This window comes from Orbicella faveolata, unplaced genomic scaffold, assembly GCF_042242905.1.
Source record: "Orbicella faveolata isolate gen_17 unplaced genomic scaffold, um_ofav_v1 contig_2, whole genome shotgun sequence".
NCBI lineage: Eukaryota > Metazoa > Cnidaria > Anthozoa > Scleractinia > Merulinidae > Orbicella > Orbicella faveolata.
This window is the reverse complement of record NW_028301547.1, coordinates 33,503,389-33,520,245: the sequence shown is the minus strand read 5'-3', so window position 1 is coordinate 33,520,245 and position 16,857 is coordinate 33,503,389. Positions and strand designations below refer to the sequence as shown.

General features: G+C 45.5%; 2 protein-coding genes across 2 annotated transcripts; both read right to left on the bottom strand.

Annotated features, from left to right (window-relative positions):
• Positions 1-1,112: 1,112 nt before the first annotated feature.
• On the bottom strand, positions 1,113-2,575 carry LOC149112873 (uncharacterized). Its single transcript, XM_089288746.1, has one exon. The coding sequence runs from the start codon at positions 2,558-2,560 to the stop codon at positions 1,640-1,642; it is 921 nt and encodes a 306-aa protein (XP_089144872.1). The 5' UTR covers positions 2,561-2,575; the 3' UTR covers positions 1,113-1,639.
• A 93-nt stretch (positions 2,576-2,668) lies between these two features.
• On the bottom strand, positions 2,669-3,671 carry LOC149112872 (uncharacterized). The gene has a single exon (XM_089288747.1). It carries the CDS (start codon positions 3,518-3,520, stop codon positions 3,029-3,031), a length of 492 nt encoding a protein of 163 aa, XP_089144873.1. The 5' UTR covers positions 3,521-3,671; the 3' UTR covers positions 2,669-3,028.
• Positions 3,672-16,857: the final 13,186 nt, after the last annotated feature.

Here is a 16,857-nt window from a genome sequence, read left to right as displayed (position 1 = left end):
AAAGAGTAGCCGAGACGGCCTTACGCGCATCGTGATTTTGACAAAATTAGGCTCGATTTCTCCGAACTTGGGCGATATTTTCCAGTCCCGAGGAGTCTAAACTAACTGCTGATGGCCTTGGTTTGCAGTGAAATGAACACAGTGACACTTTTTGAAGGCTTATTTTCGAGCTTCTGGGATGAAATATAGCCCCACTTCACTTTAAGACTGAAAGAGTAGGCGAGACCGCCTTACGCGCATCGTGATTTTGAGCAACTTCCGCTGGATTTTCTAGAATTTTGGCGATATTTTCAAGTCCCGGGGACTCTAAACTAACTCCTGATGGGCTTGGTTTGCAGTGAAATGGACGCAGGAAAACTTTTTGAACGCTCAGTTTCGAGCTTCTGGGCCGAAATACAACCGTATTTCACTTTAAGACTGAAATAGTAGCCGAGACCGCCTTACGAGCATCGTGATTTTGACCAAGTTGAGCTCGATTTCCCGGAACTTGGGGGATATTTTCCAGTCCGGGGGACTTTAAACTAACTCCTGATGGCCTTGGTTTGCAGTTAAATGCAGAAAGCGTAACTTTTTAAAGGGTCACTTTTGAGCTTCTGGGCCGAAATATAGCCCCACTTTACTTAAGACTGAAAGAGTAGCCGAGACCGTCTTACGCGCATCGTGATTTTGACCAACTTCCGTTCGATTTCCCGGAACTTCGGGGATATATTCCAGTCCCGGGGACTCTAAACTAACTGCTGATGGCCTTGGTTTGCAGTGAAATGGACACAGGACATTTTTTTGAACGCTCACTTTCGAGCTTCTCGGCCGAAATATAGGCCTACTTCACTTTAAGACTGAAAGAGTAGCCGAGACCGCCTTACGCGCATCGTAATTTTGACCAACTTCGGCTCCATTTCCCGGAAGTTGGCGAATATTTTTAATTCCCGGGGAAGCTAAACTACCTTCCGATGGCCTTAGTTTGCAGTTAAATGGACACAGCAAAACTTTTTGAACGCTCACTTTCGAGCTTATGGGTCGAAATATAGCCCCACTTAACTTTAAGGTGGCTCGATAGGCTAAAACTGGTCATTTTGATAACATAATTCTCAACACTATCTTATAAAATCATGTCAATTCAACTATATCATTGTATTAAGCAGGTCCCTATGATTCATTTGCCATACATTTGGGATGCATTTCTCACATTCCTGAGGAGCCACAGGCATTTTTATAACCACACCCATTTCCGAGGGCCTAGAAGTAGGTGTTTTCTTAAACACAATATCTCTACTCTGCTTTAGGCTGGAAAGTTGAAATTTGTCACAATTTTTTTATGTTCTCAGAGCTATGCAATGACCAATTATTATAAAGAAATTGTGTTTTGATCATGAATGAGGCCTTCACCCAGAACATACATCAAAATGTGCAATATCGGCTTTGAAAAAATGTTAATAAGTCATGATAGGGTGTCACAAACCAAGTAAAAATTAGTCATTGCACAGATCTATTTCTAGCCAACCAAATGTGAAAGTTTCATTGAGTTATCTTAAATAGTTTTTGAGATATTGTGTTTACGGTGACTGAACATGCCTAAAAAACGGAATCTGAGAAAATAGCATTTAAAGTTGATCATCAGCAATGTTCACTGTGTTCAGTCCTAAAAGGCTCCAGCTTCATAGTGAAGTCCTTCAATAGCCTCTAAACGGTCACTGTAGCCTTTCTTCCAGTTTCTGATTTGTTTTCGTCGTTCCTTGGACTGATCAGAACTCTTTCTGCGGGCATGACGCAATCTGTCATATTCCAGCTTTTTGCAAGCTTGGCTACAGTGAGCCCCTGGCGTAATTCCTAGTTCTTTGAGGACCAATTTGAGGGAGACTGGCCCATCATTGAAGTGAGAAACTGCAAGGTGAGCAGCAAGCTCCACTGTGGGTAAGCCAGAGTGAGTTTCCTTTGTAGCGCGTTGCCAAATGAGTGCATTTATTGCCTCGTTGCGGTTCTGTGTGCCACCATGGAGGCAGCGCCGTAAGAGGTCTTGGTCACTGAGGGCTTCAAAAGTTGAATGAATTGCATTGGCAACAGCAGAAGGCAGTGGATGTGTATGTGAGTACTCTGTTGTTTCCTTTGCCAAGTCCCTTTGAAACCCACACCACGAGTTTTCTCCAGGGGGGCACAAGTCATGGTCCGGGTGGTCATCACTGGATCTTGTGTGGTGCCATATAGCCATGACAGCATTCTCCATAGATTGGATGTCGTGGGTGTTGTTTCGGATGGCCTTGCCATAATAGACCTGTAGTTGATCTATTTTGTTGTTTGTCAGCCTTCCAATACCCCCAGTTGGCTTTCCGTCTTCAAGTCTTGCTTGACCCATGCGCTTTTTTAGCAAGCGAAGGCGTGACCCCAGACGTTTCTGAACATGCCCAACGCACTCGAGCTTGGTGACCTCTTTTTCACCATACACAGCTTCATCTACAATTAGCTTGTGGGCTTTGCTGTCCCCGTCTCCCAAAAACTCTGTATAACGCACTCCATAGCTTTCAACCGACCGCTGAAATATGGCAAGAAGGCCAATGGAATCCATTGATGCAGATGACCCAAGGTGATTAGCCTGGCAACGATGTTGTTGGCCTTCCCACCAATCTTCAAACTCCTGTGTGCCTTCCTTGTTCCTCCAAACTGTGCACTCCTTGCAGTCTTTTGACATTATTTCGATGTCAATTACTTTGCCAGTGACTGTGGATATGGCAGTGACTATTCCATACAGGGATGAGTAGCCCCTTCTTCTCCAGGTGCCATCACCTGAAATTCCGATATCAAAAACACCATCCTCCTCTGGTTCATAGAAGCTCCTTGCATTTTCAACAGCAGCTCTCATACTTCGCTGGCAAACAGTCTGAGCAGCTTTCCTCACAGCTTCAACAATATCCCTATAGGCATTTTCATTCATGGGAGGAGGCATGTTCATAGTTCCAGCAAATTTGACGAGCCCTTGGTGCCCAACACCAATGTTCCTGGATGCTAGAACAATTCTTCGATTGACTTCGAATGCCTACGAAGTCCCAACTCTGGAAGAAGAGTAAAATCTTTTTATGAATCCACACTTTTTCCCGGGGCACTTGACAAATAGCAAGGAAGCAAATCCCATCTTTCTTTCGTTATCTTCCTCCAGCTCCACGTGGTTCTTCTTACAAATGGGGCAGAGTAACAATTCGAAAATCGAGCCGAGGACTGCCATGTCAACAAAACGAAAACCTTCCATTTCAGCTGAATCCACATCGCTTGCACTACTTTCAGGTTTAGACTCCTCGTTGGAAAGTCCGCGAACCTTTCCTTGCGATGCAAAAGATGATGAAGTTGCAGGCAAGCTAACATTTGAGCGCGACGCGTCTGTTTCGTCGGAGACCACTTCGTCGCTTCTTTCGACCGATTCCTGATCCGCTGAAGCTTCCTTCGACTCTAATTCCTTTCTCCTGGTATACGTGTTCCCAGTGAACTTTCTTTTCTTGCTTCTACCGCTTCTAAATTTCTTTTTTGGAGGCATTTCTGAGGATAACTTTTACGAACGAAGCATAAACAACAGCGACCACGTTTTCTACGATTATTCCATCATGTAGTTGACTTGAAATGTCCTCAAAAGAAGGCTAGACTGCTTCCCAGGCCCCAGGAAGCATTCAAGCCTCTCATACACAATTTTCCTCGAAATTTTCACTAAATATCACTGCTTTTTGTTCAAAAAAGACGTGTAAACAACTCTCGTTTCCATGGAAACGGGCTAAACATCCTGAGAAAATGCTCAAAAGCATGCTAATAGGACAGTAAAAATGCAGAAAATGGGTTTTTCATGAAGGTACAAAGGATAAACAATCCAAAAATGTAGGTTTCCAAAAATACGATTTTTTTCCGATTTTGGGCCCATCGAGCCGCCACTGAAAGAGTAACCGAGACCGCCTTAAGCGCATCGTGATTTTGGGATACTTCGGCTCGATTTCCCGCAAATAGGGGGATATTTTCCAGTCCCGGGGACTCTAAACTAACTCCTGATGGCCTTGGTTTCCAGTCAAATGGGCACAGGAACACTTTTTGAACGCGCACTTTCGAGCTTGCTGGCCGAAATATAGCCCTACTTCTTTTTAAGACTGAAAGAGTGGGCGGGAGCGCCTTACGCGCATTGTGTTTTTGAGGATCTTCGGCTCGATCTGGCGAAACTTGGGAGATATTTTCCAGTCCCAAAGTCTCTAAACTCACTTCTGATTGTCTAAGATGTGAGTGAAATAGAGACAAAAATTTTTGAAGCCTTACTTTCGAGCTTCTGGAGTTAAATCTAAGCCCACCTTACCTTAAGACTGAAAGAGTAGCCGAGACCCCCTTAAGCCCATCGTGATTTTGACTAACCTCGGGTGGATTTCCCGTAATTTGTGGGATATTTCCAGCCCCTTGGACGCTAAACTAAGTCGTGATGGCCTTGTTTCGCAGTGAAATGGACACAGCAAAACTTTTTAAACACTCAGTTTCGAGCTTCTGGGCCGAAATATTGCCCAACTTCACTTTAAGACTGAAAGAGTAGCCAAGACCGTCATGCGCGCATCGTGATTTAAACCAAAGCCTTCTCCATTTTCCGGAACTTGGGAAATATATTGCAGTCCCGGGGACTCTAAACTAACTCCTGATGGCCACGTCACTTTAAGACTAAAAGAGTAGCCGGGACCGCCTTACGCGCATGGTAATTTTGTCGAACTTCGGCTTGATTTCGTGGGACTTGGAGGATATTTTCCAGTCCCGGAAGCTCTAAACTAACGCCTGGATGCTTTGATTTTTAGTGAAATGGACACAGGTAAAAGGGGCGCACGCTGGGTTTCCAGGTTGTAGGTTATAGCCCCACTTTATTTTAAGACTGACAGTGTACACGAAACCGCCTTAAGCGCATCGAAATTTTTAGCCACTATGGCTCGATCTGCCAAAACTTGGGGGATATATTCCAGTCCCGGGGACTCTACCCTAACTCTTGATAGCCTTAGTTTTCAGTCAAATGGTCACAGGTAACAGGAGCGCACGCTCGGTGTCGAGCTTCTAGGCCGAAATGTAGCCCCAGTTCATTTTAAGACTGAAAGAGTAAACGAAACTGCCGTAGGCTTATCGTAATTTTAAGAAAGTATGGCTCAATTTGCCGAAACTTGGAGGATAGCTTCCAGTCTCGAGGACTCTAAACTATCTCCTGATGGACTTAGTTCTTAGGGAAATGGACACAGGTAAAAGGAGAGCACGCTCGGTGTCGAGCTTGTAGAACCGAAATATAGCCCCACTTCATTTTCGGAGTAAACGAGTAGCCGAGACCGCCTTACGCGCATCGTGATTTTGAGCATCTTTGGCTCGATTTGCCGGAATTCGGGGAATATTTTCCAGTCCCGAGGACTCTATGCTAACTCCTGATGAACTTAGTTTTCAGTGATACGTACACAGGCAAAAGGAGCGCACGCTCGGTGTTGAGCTTGTCGGCCGAAATATAGCCCCACTTCATTTTAAGACTGAAAGAGTAGCCGAGACCGCCTTACGCGCATCGTGATTTTGAGCAACTTTGGCTCGATCTGCCAGAATTTGGGAAATATTTTCCAGTCCCAAGGACTCTATGGTAACTCTTGATGAACTTAGTTTTCAGTGAAATGGACACAGGTAAAATTAGCGCACGCCCGGTCTCGAGCTTCTAGGTCGAAATATAGCCCCCCTTAATTTTAAGACTGAAAGAGTAGCCGAGACCGCCTTACGCGCATCGTGATTTTGGGCCACTTTTGCTCGATTTCCCGGAAGTTGGCGAATAATTTATAGTCCCGGGGACGCTAAACTAACTCCCGATGACCTTGGTGTGCAGTTTAATGAGCACAGCAAAACATTCTGAACGCTCACCTTCGAGTTTCAGGGCCCAAATATAGCCCTACTTAAATTTAAGACTGAAAGAATAGCCGAGAGCCCGTTAGGCGCATCGTAATTTTCATCAACTTCGGCGCCATTTCCTGGAATTTGGAGAATATTTTCCAGTCCCGGGGACTCTACACTAACTCCTGATGGCCTTGGTTTGCAGTAAAATGGAAAGAGCAAAAGTTTTTGAACGCTAACTTTCGAGCTTGTGGGCCTAAATATAGCCACACTTCACTTTAAGACTGAAACAGTAGCCGAGACCGCGTTACACGCATCGTGATTTTGATCAACTTCTGCTCGCTTTCCTGGAACTTGGGGAATATTTTCCAGTCCCGGGGACTCTAAACTAACTCCTGATGGCCATGGTTTGCAGTGAAATTCACACAGCACAAGTTTTTGAAGGCACACTTTCGAGCTTCTAGGCCGAAATATAGTCCCACATGACTTACGACTTAACGAGTAGCCGAGACCGGCGTGCGCGCATCGTGATTTTGATCAACTTCGGGTCGATATTCCGGAACTTCGGGGAAACTTTCTAGTCCCAGGGACTCTAAACTAACTCTTGATTGCCTTGGTTTGCAGTGAAATGGAGACAGCAAAACTTTATGAACGCTCACCTTCAAGCTTCTGGGCCGAAATATAGCCCACTTTACTTTAATACTGAAAAAGTAGCCGAGACCGCCTTACGCGCATCGTGATTTTGACAAACTTCGGGTGGATTTCCCGGAACTTGGGGGATATTTTCACCTAAACTAGGTGCCGATGGCCTTGTTTTGCAGTGAAATGGACACAGCAAAGCTTTTTGAACGCTCACTTTCGAGCTTGTGGGCCGAAATATAGCCATACTTCACTTTAAGACTGAAACAGTAGCCGAGACCACGTTTCGCGTATCGTGATTTTGATCAACTTCGGCTCGATTTCCCGGAACTTGCAAAATATTTTCCAGTCCCTGGGACTCTAAACTAACTCGTGCTGGTCCTGGTTTGCAGTGAAACGGAAACGGAAAAAGTTTTTGAACGCATACTTTCGAGCTTCTGGACCGAAATACAACCCCACTTCACTTGAAGACTGAAAGAGTAGCCGAGACCGCCTTACGTGCATCGTGATATTGAGCAACGTCGCCTGGATTTGCCGGAACTAAGGGGATATATTCCAGTTCTGAGGACTCTAAACTAATTCCTGGTGGCCTTGGTTTGCAGTAAAATGGACCCAGCAAAACTTTTTGAATGCTCAATTTCGAGCTTCTGGGCCAAAATATAGCCCCCCATTACTTTAACACTGAAAGAGTAGCCGAGACCGCCTTACGCGCATCGTGAATTTGACAAACTTCGGGTGGATTTCCCGGAACATGGGGGATATTTTCCAGTCCCGGGGACTCTCAACTAACTCCTGCTTGTCTTGGTTTGCAGTGAAATGGACACAGCGAAAGTTTTTGAACGCTCACTCTCGAGCTTCTGGGCCGAAATAGAGCCCCATTTTACTTTAAGACTGAAAGAGTAGGCGATACCGTCTTGAGCGAATCGTGATTTTGACCAATTTCGCGTTTATTTCCCGAAACTTGGGGGATACATTCCAGTCGAAGGGACTCTAAAGTAACTCCTGATGGCCTTGGTTTTCAGTGAAATGGACAGAGCACAACTTTGGAGCTTCTGGGCAGAAATATAGCCCCACTTTACTTTAAGACTGAAAGAGTAGATGAGACCGCCTTACGCGCATCGTAATTTTGACGAACTTCGAATGGATTTCCCGGAACTTGGGGGATATTTTTCAGTCCTTTGGACGCTAAACTAAGTCCTGATGGCCTTGTTTTGAAGTAAAATGGAGACAACAAAACTTTTTGAACGGCCACTTTCTGGCTTGTGGGCCGAAATATAGCCACACTTCACTTTAGGACTGACACAGTAGCCGAGACCACGTTACGCGCATCATGAATTTGATCAACTTCGGCTCGATTTCCCGGGACTTGGGGGATATTCTCCAGTCCCAGGGACTCTAAACTAACTTCTGATTGCCTTGGTTTGCACTGAAAGTGACAGAGCAAAACTTTTAAAACACTCACTTTCGAGCTTCTGGGCCGAAATATTCCCCCACTTCACTTTAAAACTGAAAGAGTAGCCGAGACCGTCTTACGCGCATGGTGATTTTGACCAACTTCGGCTTGATTTACCAGAACTTGGGGGATCTTTTCCAGTCCCGAGGACTCTTAAGTAACCCCTGATGGCCTTGGTTTGCATTGAAATGGATACAGCAAAACTTTTTGAACGCTCACTTTTGAGCTTCTGGACCGAAATATAGCCCCACTTCACTTTAAGACTGAAAGAGTAGCCGAGACCGTCTTACGCGCATCGTGATTTTGACCAACGTCTCCTCGATTTTCCGGAACTTGGGAAATACATTCCACTCCCAGGGACTCTAAACTAACTCCTGATAGCCTTGGTTTGCAGTGAAATAGACACAGTAATTTTTTTTGAGCTTTGAGCTTGTGGGCCCAAATAGAGCCCCACTTCACTTTAAGACTGAAGGAGTAACCGACACCGCCTTAAGCGCACCGTGATTTTGACCAACTTTGGCTCAATTTGCCGGAACATGGGGGTATTTTCCAGTCTCGGGGACTCTAAACTAACTCCTGATTGTCTTGGTTTTCAGCGAAATGGACACAGCGAAACTTTTTGAACGCTCACTCTCGAGCTTCTGGACCGAAATATAGCCCCACTTTACTTTAAGACTGAAAGAGTAGCCGAGACCGTCTTCCGCAAATCGTGATTTTGACCAACTTCGGGTCGGTTTCCCGGAACTTGTGGGAGATATTCCATTTCCGCGGGCTCTAAACTAACTCCTGATGGCCTTGGTTTTCAGTGAAATGGACAAAGGAAAGCTTTTTGAACACTCTCTTTGTAGCTTCTGGGCCGAAATAGAATCCCAAGTCACTTTCAGACTGAAATAGTAGCCGAGACCGCCTCACGCGCATCGTGAGTTAGACCAAGTTCAGCTCGATTTCACGCAACTTTTGGGATATTTTCCAGTCCGTGGGACTCTAAACTTACTCCGGATGGCCTTGGTTTGCACTGAAATGCGCACAGCATAACTTTTTAAACGCCCACTTTGGAGCTTGTGGGCCGAAATATAGCCCCACTTTACTTAAGACTGAAAGAGTAGCCGAGATCGCCTTACGCGCATCGTGTTTTTGACCATTTTTGGTTCGATTTCTCGGAACTTGGGGGATATTTTCCAGTCCCGGGGACTCTAGACTAACTCCTGATCGCCTTGCTTGGCATTGAAATGGACAGAGCAAAACTTTTTGAACGCTCACTTTCGAGCTTGTGGGCCGAAATATAGCCACACTTTACTTTAAGACTGAAACAGTAGCCGAGACCGCATTTCGCGCATCGTGATTTTGATCAACCTCGGCTTGCGTTCCCGGAACTTGGGGAATATTTTCCAGTCCCGGGGACCCTAAACTAACTTTGATAGCTTTGGTTTGCAGTGGAATACACACAGCAAAACTTTTTGAACGCTCATTTTCGAGCTTCTGGACAGAAACATAGCCCGACTTTACTTTAAGACTGAAAGAGTAGCCGAAACCGCCTTACGTATATCGTAATTTTGACGAACTTCGAATGGATTTCCCGGAAATTGGGGTATATTTTCCACTCCCATGGACGCTAAACTAAGTCCTGATGGCCTTGTTTTGAAGTGAAATGGACACAGCAAAACTTTTTGAACGCTCACTTTCGAGCTTGTGGGCCGAAATATAGCCCCACTTCACTTTAAGACTGAAACAGTAGCCGATACCGCATTTCGCGCATCGTGATTTTGATCAACTTCGGTTCGATTCCCCGGAACTTGGGCAATATATTTCAGTCCCGGGGACTCTAAACTAACCCCTGATGGCCTTGGTTTGCAGTGAAATGGACACAGCAAAACTTTTTGAACGCTCACTTTCGGGCTTCTGGTCCGAAATATAGCCCCACTTCACTTTAAGACAAAAAGAGTAGCCGAGAGTACCTTACGCAAATCGTGATTTTGACCAACTTCGACTCGATTTCCCGGAAGTTGGGGGATATTTTCCAGTCCCGGGGACTTTAAACTAGCTCCTAATGGCTTTGGTTTGCAGTGAAATAAACACAGGGAAACTTTTTGAACGCTCACTTTCAAGCTCCTTGGCAGGAATAAAGCCTCACTTCACTTCAAGACTGAAACAGTAAGCGAGACCGCCTAACGCGCACCGTGATTTTGACCAACTTCGGCTAAATTTCCCTGAGCTTGGGGGATATTTTCCAGTCCCGAAGACTCTTAAGTAACCCCTGATGGCCTTCGTTTGCATTGAAATCGATACAGCAAAACTTTTTGAACGCTCACTTTTGAGCTTCTGGGCCGAAATATAGCCCCACTTCACTTTAAGACTGAAAGACTAGCCAAGACCGTCTTGCGCGCATCGTGATTTTGACCAACGTCTTCTCCATTTTCCGGAACTTGTGAAATATATTGCAGTCCCGGGGACTCTAAACTAACTCCTGATGGCCTTGGTTTGCAGTGAAATTGACACCGCAATTTTTTTCCAGCGCTCACTTTGGAGCTTCTCGGCCGAAATAGAGCCCCACTTCACTTTAAGACTGAAAGAGTAGCCGAGGCCGCCTTAGGCGCATCGTGATTTTGACCAACTTCGGCTTGAGTTGCCAGAACTTAAAATATATTTTCCAGTCCCGGGGACTCTAAACTAACTCTTGATGGCCTTGGTTTTTTGAGTGAAATTCAGAGAGGAAAACTTTTTGAACGCTCACTTTCGAGCTTCTGGACCGAAATATAGCCCTACTTCACTTTAAGACTGAAAGAGTAGCCGAGACCGCCTTACGCAAATCGTTATTTTGACCAAGTTCGTCTCGATTTCGCGGAACTTGGGGGATATTTTTCAGTTCCGGGCACTGTAAACTACTTCCTGAGGGCCTTGCTTTGCAGTGAAATGGGCACAGCATAACTTTTTGAACGCTCACTTTCGAGCTTGTGGCCGAAATATACAGCCACGTCACTTTAAGACTCAAAGAGTAGCCGAGACTGCTTTACGCGCATCGTGATTTAGACAAACTTCGGCTCGATTTCCCGGAACTTGGGGGATATTTTGATGTCCCGGAGACTGTAAGCTATCTCCTGATGTGGCTTGGTTCGCAGTGAAATGGACACAGCAAAACCTTTTGAACTTTCACTTTCGAGCTTCTGGGCTGAAATATAGCCCGATTTCACTTTAAGAATGAAAGAATAGCCCAGACCGCCTTACGCGCATCGTGACTTTGACCAACTTCGGCTCGATTTCCCGAAAGTTCGGGTATACATTCAGCTCCCAAGGACTCTAAACTAACCCCTGATGGCCTTGGTCTGCAGTGAAATGGACACAGAAAATTTTTTTAAACGCTTACTTTCGAAATTCTGGTCCGAAATATAGCCCCACTTCACTTTAAGACTGAAATAGTAGCCGAGACCGCCTTAGACGCATCGTGATTTTCACCAACTTCGGCTTGAGTTGCCAGAACTTAAGGGATATTTTCCAGTCCCGTGGACTCTAAACTAACTCATGATGGCCTTGGTTTTCAGTTAATTTGAGAGAGAAAAACTTTTTGAACGCTCACTTTCGAGCTTCTGGGCCGAAATATACAGCCACGTCACTTTAGGACTAAAAGAGTAGCCGAGACTACTTTACGCGCATCGTGATTTTGACAAACTTCGGCTCGATTTCCTGGGACTTGGGAGATATTTTGATGTCCCGGAAACTGTAAACAATCTGCTGATGTGGCTTGGTTTGCGGTGAAATGGACACAGTAAAACCTTTTGAACTTTCACTTTCTAGCTTCTGGGCCGAAATATAGCCCCAGTTCACTTTAAGAATGAAAGAGTAGCCGAGACCGCCTTACGCGCATCGTGGTTTTGACAAAATTCGGCTCGACTTCCCCGAACTTGGGCGATATTTTCCAGTCCCGAGGAGTCTAAACTAACTGCTGATGGCCTTGGTTTGCAGTGAAATGAACACAGCAAAACTTTTTGAACTTTCACTTTCTAGCTTCTCGGCCGAAATAGAGCCCCAGTTCACTTTAAGAATGAAAGAGTAGCCGAGACCGCCTTACGCGCATCGTGATTTTGACAAAATTCGGCTCGATTTCTCCGAACTTGGGCGATATTTTCAAGTCTCGGGGACTCTAAACTAACTCCTGATGGCTTTGGTTTGCAGTGAAATGGACGCAGGAAAACTTTTTGGACGCTCAGTTTCGAGCTTCTGGGCCGAAATACAACCGTATTTCACTTTAAGACTGAAATAGTAGCCGAGACCGCCTTACGAGCATCGTGATTTTGACAAAATTCGGCTCGATTTTCCCGACCTTGGGCGATATTTTCAAGTCCCGGGGACTCTAAACTAACTCCTGATGGCTTTGGTTTCCAGTGAAATGGACGCAGGAAAACTTTTTGAACGCTCAGTTTCGAGGTTCTGGGCCGATATACAACCGTATTTCACTTTAAGACTGAAATAGTAGCCGAGACCGCCTAACGAGCATCGTGATTTTGACCAAGTTCAGCTCGATTTCCCGGAACTTGGGGGATATTCTCCAGTCCGGGGGACTTTAAACTAACTCCTGATGGCCTTGGTTTGCAGTTAAATGCAGAAAGCGTAACTTTTTAAAGGGTCACTTTCGAGCTTCTGGGCCGAAATATAGCCCCACTTTACTTTAAGACTGAAAGAGTAGCCGAGACCGTCTTACGCGCATCGTGATTTTGACCAACTTCCGTTCGATTTCCTGGAACTTCGGGGATATATTCCAGTCCCGGGAACTCTAAACTAACTGCTGATGGCCTTGGTTTGCAGTGAAATGGACCCAGCACATTTTTTTGAACGCTCACTTTCGAGCTTCTCGGCCGAAATATAGCCCTACTTCACTTTAAGACTGAAAGAGTAGCCGAGACCGCCTTACGCGCATCGTAATTTTGATATACTTCGGCTCGATTTCCCGGAAGTTGGCGAATATTTTCAATTCCCGGGCAAGCTAAACTAACTTCCGATGGCTTTAGTTCGCAGTTAAATGGACACAGCAAAACTTTTTGAACGCTCACTTTCTAGCTTATCGGTCGAAAAATAGCCCCACTTAACTTTAAGACTGAAAGAGTAGCCGAGACCGCATTACGCGCATCGTGATTTTAGGATACTTCGGCTCGATTTCCCGCAAATAGGGGGATATTTTCCAGTCCCGGGGACTCTAAACTAACTCCTGATGGCCTTGGTTTCCAGTCAAATGGACACAGGAACACTTTTTGAACGCGCACTTTAGAGCTTGCTGGCCGAAATATAGCCCTACTTCTTTTTAAGACTGAAGGGGTGGCCGGGAGCGCCTTACGCGCATTGTGATTTTGAGGATCTTCGGCTCGATCTGGCGAAACTTGGGAGATATTTTCCAGTCCCAAAGTCTCTAAAGTCACTCCTGATTGTCTAAGATGTGAGTGAAATAGACACAAAAATTTTTGAAGCCTTACTTTCGAGCTTCTGGAGTTAAATCTAAGCCCACTTTACCTTAAGACTGAAAGAGTAGCCGAGACCCCCTTAAGCGCATCGTGATTTTGACTAACTATGGGTGGATTTCCCGTAACATGGGGGATATTTCCAGTCAATTGGACGCTAAACTAAGTCGTGATGGCCTTGTTTTGCAGTGAAATGGACACAGCAAAACTTTTGAAACACTCAGTTTCGAGCTTCTGGGCCGAAATATTGCCCCACTTCACTTTAAGACTGAAAGAGTAGCCGAGACCGCCGTACGCGCATCGTGATTTTGACCAACTTCGGTTAAATTTCCCGGAACTTGGGGGATATTTTCCATTCCCGGGGACTCTAAACTGACCCCCAACGTCCTTGTTCTGCAGTAAAATGGACACAGCAAAACTTTTTAAACGCTCACTTTTGAGCTTGTGAGCCGAAATATAGCCACACTTCACTTTAAGACTGAAACAGTAGCCGAGACCGCGTTACGCCCATCGTAATTTTCACCAACTTCGGCTCGATTTCCCGGAACTTTGGGGATATTTTCCAGTCCCGCGGACTCTAAAGTAACTCCTGATGGCCTTGCTCTGGAGTGAAATGGACACAGCACAACTTTTTGAACGCTCACTTTCCAGCTTCTAGGCGGAAATATTCCCCCAGTTCACTTTAAGAATGAAAGAGTAACCGGGACCGCCTTACGCGCATCGTGATTTTGACCAACTTTGGCTCGATTTCCCGGGAAATGGGGGATATTTTCCAGTGCCGGAAGCTCTAAACTAACTCCTGAATGCCTTGGTTTTTAGTGAAATGGACACAAGTAAAAGGGGCGCACGCTAGGTTTCCAGGTTGTAGGCCGAAATATAGCCCCACTTTATTTTAAGACTGAAAGTGTACACGAAACCGCCTTAAGCGCATCGAAATTTTTAGCCACTATGGCTCGATCTGCCAAAACTTGGGGGATATTTTCCAGTCCCGGGGACTCTACCCTAACTCTTGATGGCCTTAGTTTTCAGTAAAATGGTCACAGGTAATAGGAGCGCACGCTCGGTGTCGAGCTTGTAGGCCGAAATGTAGCCCCAGTTCATTTTAAGACTAAAAGAGTAAACGAGACTGCCGTAGGCTTATCGTAATTTTAAGAAAGTATGGCTCAATTTGCCGAAACTTGGAGGATAGCTTCCAGTCTCGAGGACTCTAAACTATCTCCTGATGGACTTAGTTCTTAGGGAAATGGACACAGGTAAAAGGAGAGCACGCTCGGTGTCGATCTGGTAGAACCGAAACATAGCCCCACTTCATTTTCGGAGTAAACGAGTAGCCGAGACCGCCTTACGCGCATCGTGATTTTGAGCATCTTTGGCTCGATTTGCCGGAATTCGGGGAATATTTTCCAGTCCCGAGGACTCTATGCTAACTCCTGATGAACTTAGTTTTCAGTGATATGTACACAGGCAAAAGGAGCGCACGCTCGGTGTTGAGCTTGTCGGCCAAAATATAGCCCCACTTCATTTTAAGACTGAAAGAGTAGCCGAGACCGCCTTACGCGCATCGTGATTTTGAGCAACTTTGGCTCGATCTGCCAGAATTTGGGAAATATTTTCCAGTCCCAAGGACTCTAAACTAACTCGTGATGGGCTAAGATGTCAGTGAAATGGACATAGGTAAAATTAGCGCACACCCGGTCTCGAGCTTCTAGGTCGAAATATAGCGCCCCTTAATTTTAAGACTGAAAGAGTAGCCGAGACCGCCTTACGCGCATCGTGATTTTTGGGCCACTTTTGCTCGATTTCCCGGAAGTTGGCGAATAATTTAAAGTCCCGGGGACGCTAAACTAACTCCCGATGACCTTGGTTTGCAGTTTAATGAACACAGCAAAACATTCTGAACGCTCACCTTCGAGCTTCAGGGCCGAAATATAGCCCTACTTAAATTTAAGACTGAAAGAATAGCCGAGAGCCCGTTACGCGCATCGTAATTTTCATCAACTTCGGCGCCATTTCCTGGAACTTGGAGAATATTTTCCAGTCCCGGGGACTCTATACTAACTCCTGATGGCCTTGGTTTGCAGTGAAATGGACAGAACAAAACTTTTTGAACGCTCACTTTCGAGCTTGTGGGCCTAAATATAGCCACACTTCACTTTAAGACTGAAACAGTAGCCGAGACCGCGTTACACGCATCGTGATTTTGATCAACTTCTGCTCGCTTTCCTGGAACTTGGGGAATATTTTCCAGTCCCGGGGACTCTAAACTAACTCCTGATGGCTATGGTTTGCAGTAAAATTCACACAGCACAAGTTTTTGAAGGCACACTTTCGAGCTTCTAGGCCGAAATATAGTCCCACATCACTTACGACTTAAAGAGTAGCCGTGTCCGGCGTGCGCCCATCGTGATTTTGACGAACTTCGGGTCGATATTCCTGAACTTGGGGGATATTTTCCAGTCTCAGGGACTCTAAACTAACTCTTGATGGCCTTGGTTTGCAGTGAAATGGAGACAGCAAAACTTTTTGAACGCTCACCTTCAAGCTTCTGGGCCGAAATATAGCCCACTTTACTTTAATACTGCAAAAGTAGCCGAGACCGCCTTACGCGCATCGTGATTTTGACAAACTTCGGGTGGATTTCCCTGAACTTGGGGGATATTTTCCAGTCCCTTGGACGCTAAACTACGTGCCGATGGCCTTGTTTTGCAGTGAAATGGATACAGGAAAGCTTTTTGAACGCTCACGTTCGAGGTTGTGGGCCGCAATGTAGCCATACTTCACTTTAAGACTGAAACAGTAGCCGAGACCACGTTTCGCGCATCGTGATTTTGATCAACTTCGGCTCGATTTCCCGGAACTTGCGAAATATTTTCCAGTCCCGGGGACTCTAAACTCACTCGTGCTGGTCTTGGTTTGCAGTGAAATGGACACAGCGAAAGTTTTTGAACGCTCACTCTCGAGCTTCTGGGCCGAAATAGAGCCCCATTTTACTTTAAGACTGAAAGAGTAGGCGAGACCGTCTTGAGCGAATCGTGATTTTGACCAATTTCGCGTTTATTTCCCGAAACTTGGGGGATATATTACAGTCAAAGGGACTCTAAAGTAACTCCTGATGGCTTTGGTTTTCAGTGAAATGGAGAGAGCACAACTTTGGAGCTTCTGGGCAGAAATATAGCCCCACTTTACTTTAAGACTGAAAGAGTAGATGAGACCGCCTTACGTTTTGCGCAAATTGTGATTTTGACCAACTTCGGGTCGGTTTCCCGGAGCTTGGGGGATATATTTCATTTCCGCGGGTTCTAAACTAACTCCTGATGGCCTTGGTTTTCAGTGAAATGGACAAAGGAAAGCTTTTTGAACACTCTCTTTGTAGCTTCTGGGCCGAAATAAAATCCCACTTCACTTTCAGACTGAAATAATAGCAGAGACCGCCTCACGCGCATCGTGAGTTAGACCAAGTTCAGCTCGATTTCA

Bases quoted from the DNA above. Each gene is read 5' to 3' on its own strand.
- LOC149112873 (XM_089288746.1), bottom strand. From the start codon at position 2,560: ATGGATTCCATTGGCCTTCTTGCCATATTTCAGCGGTCGGTTGAAAGC.
- LOC149112872 (XM_089288747.1), bottom strand. From the start codon at position 3,520: ATGCCTCCAAAAAAGAAATTTAGAAGCGGTAGAAGCAAGAAAAGAAAG.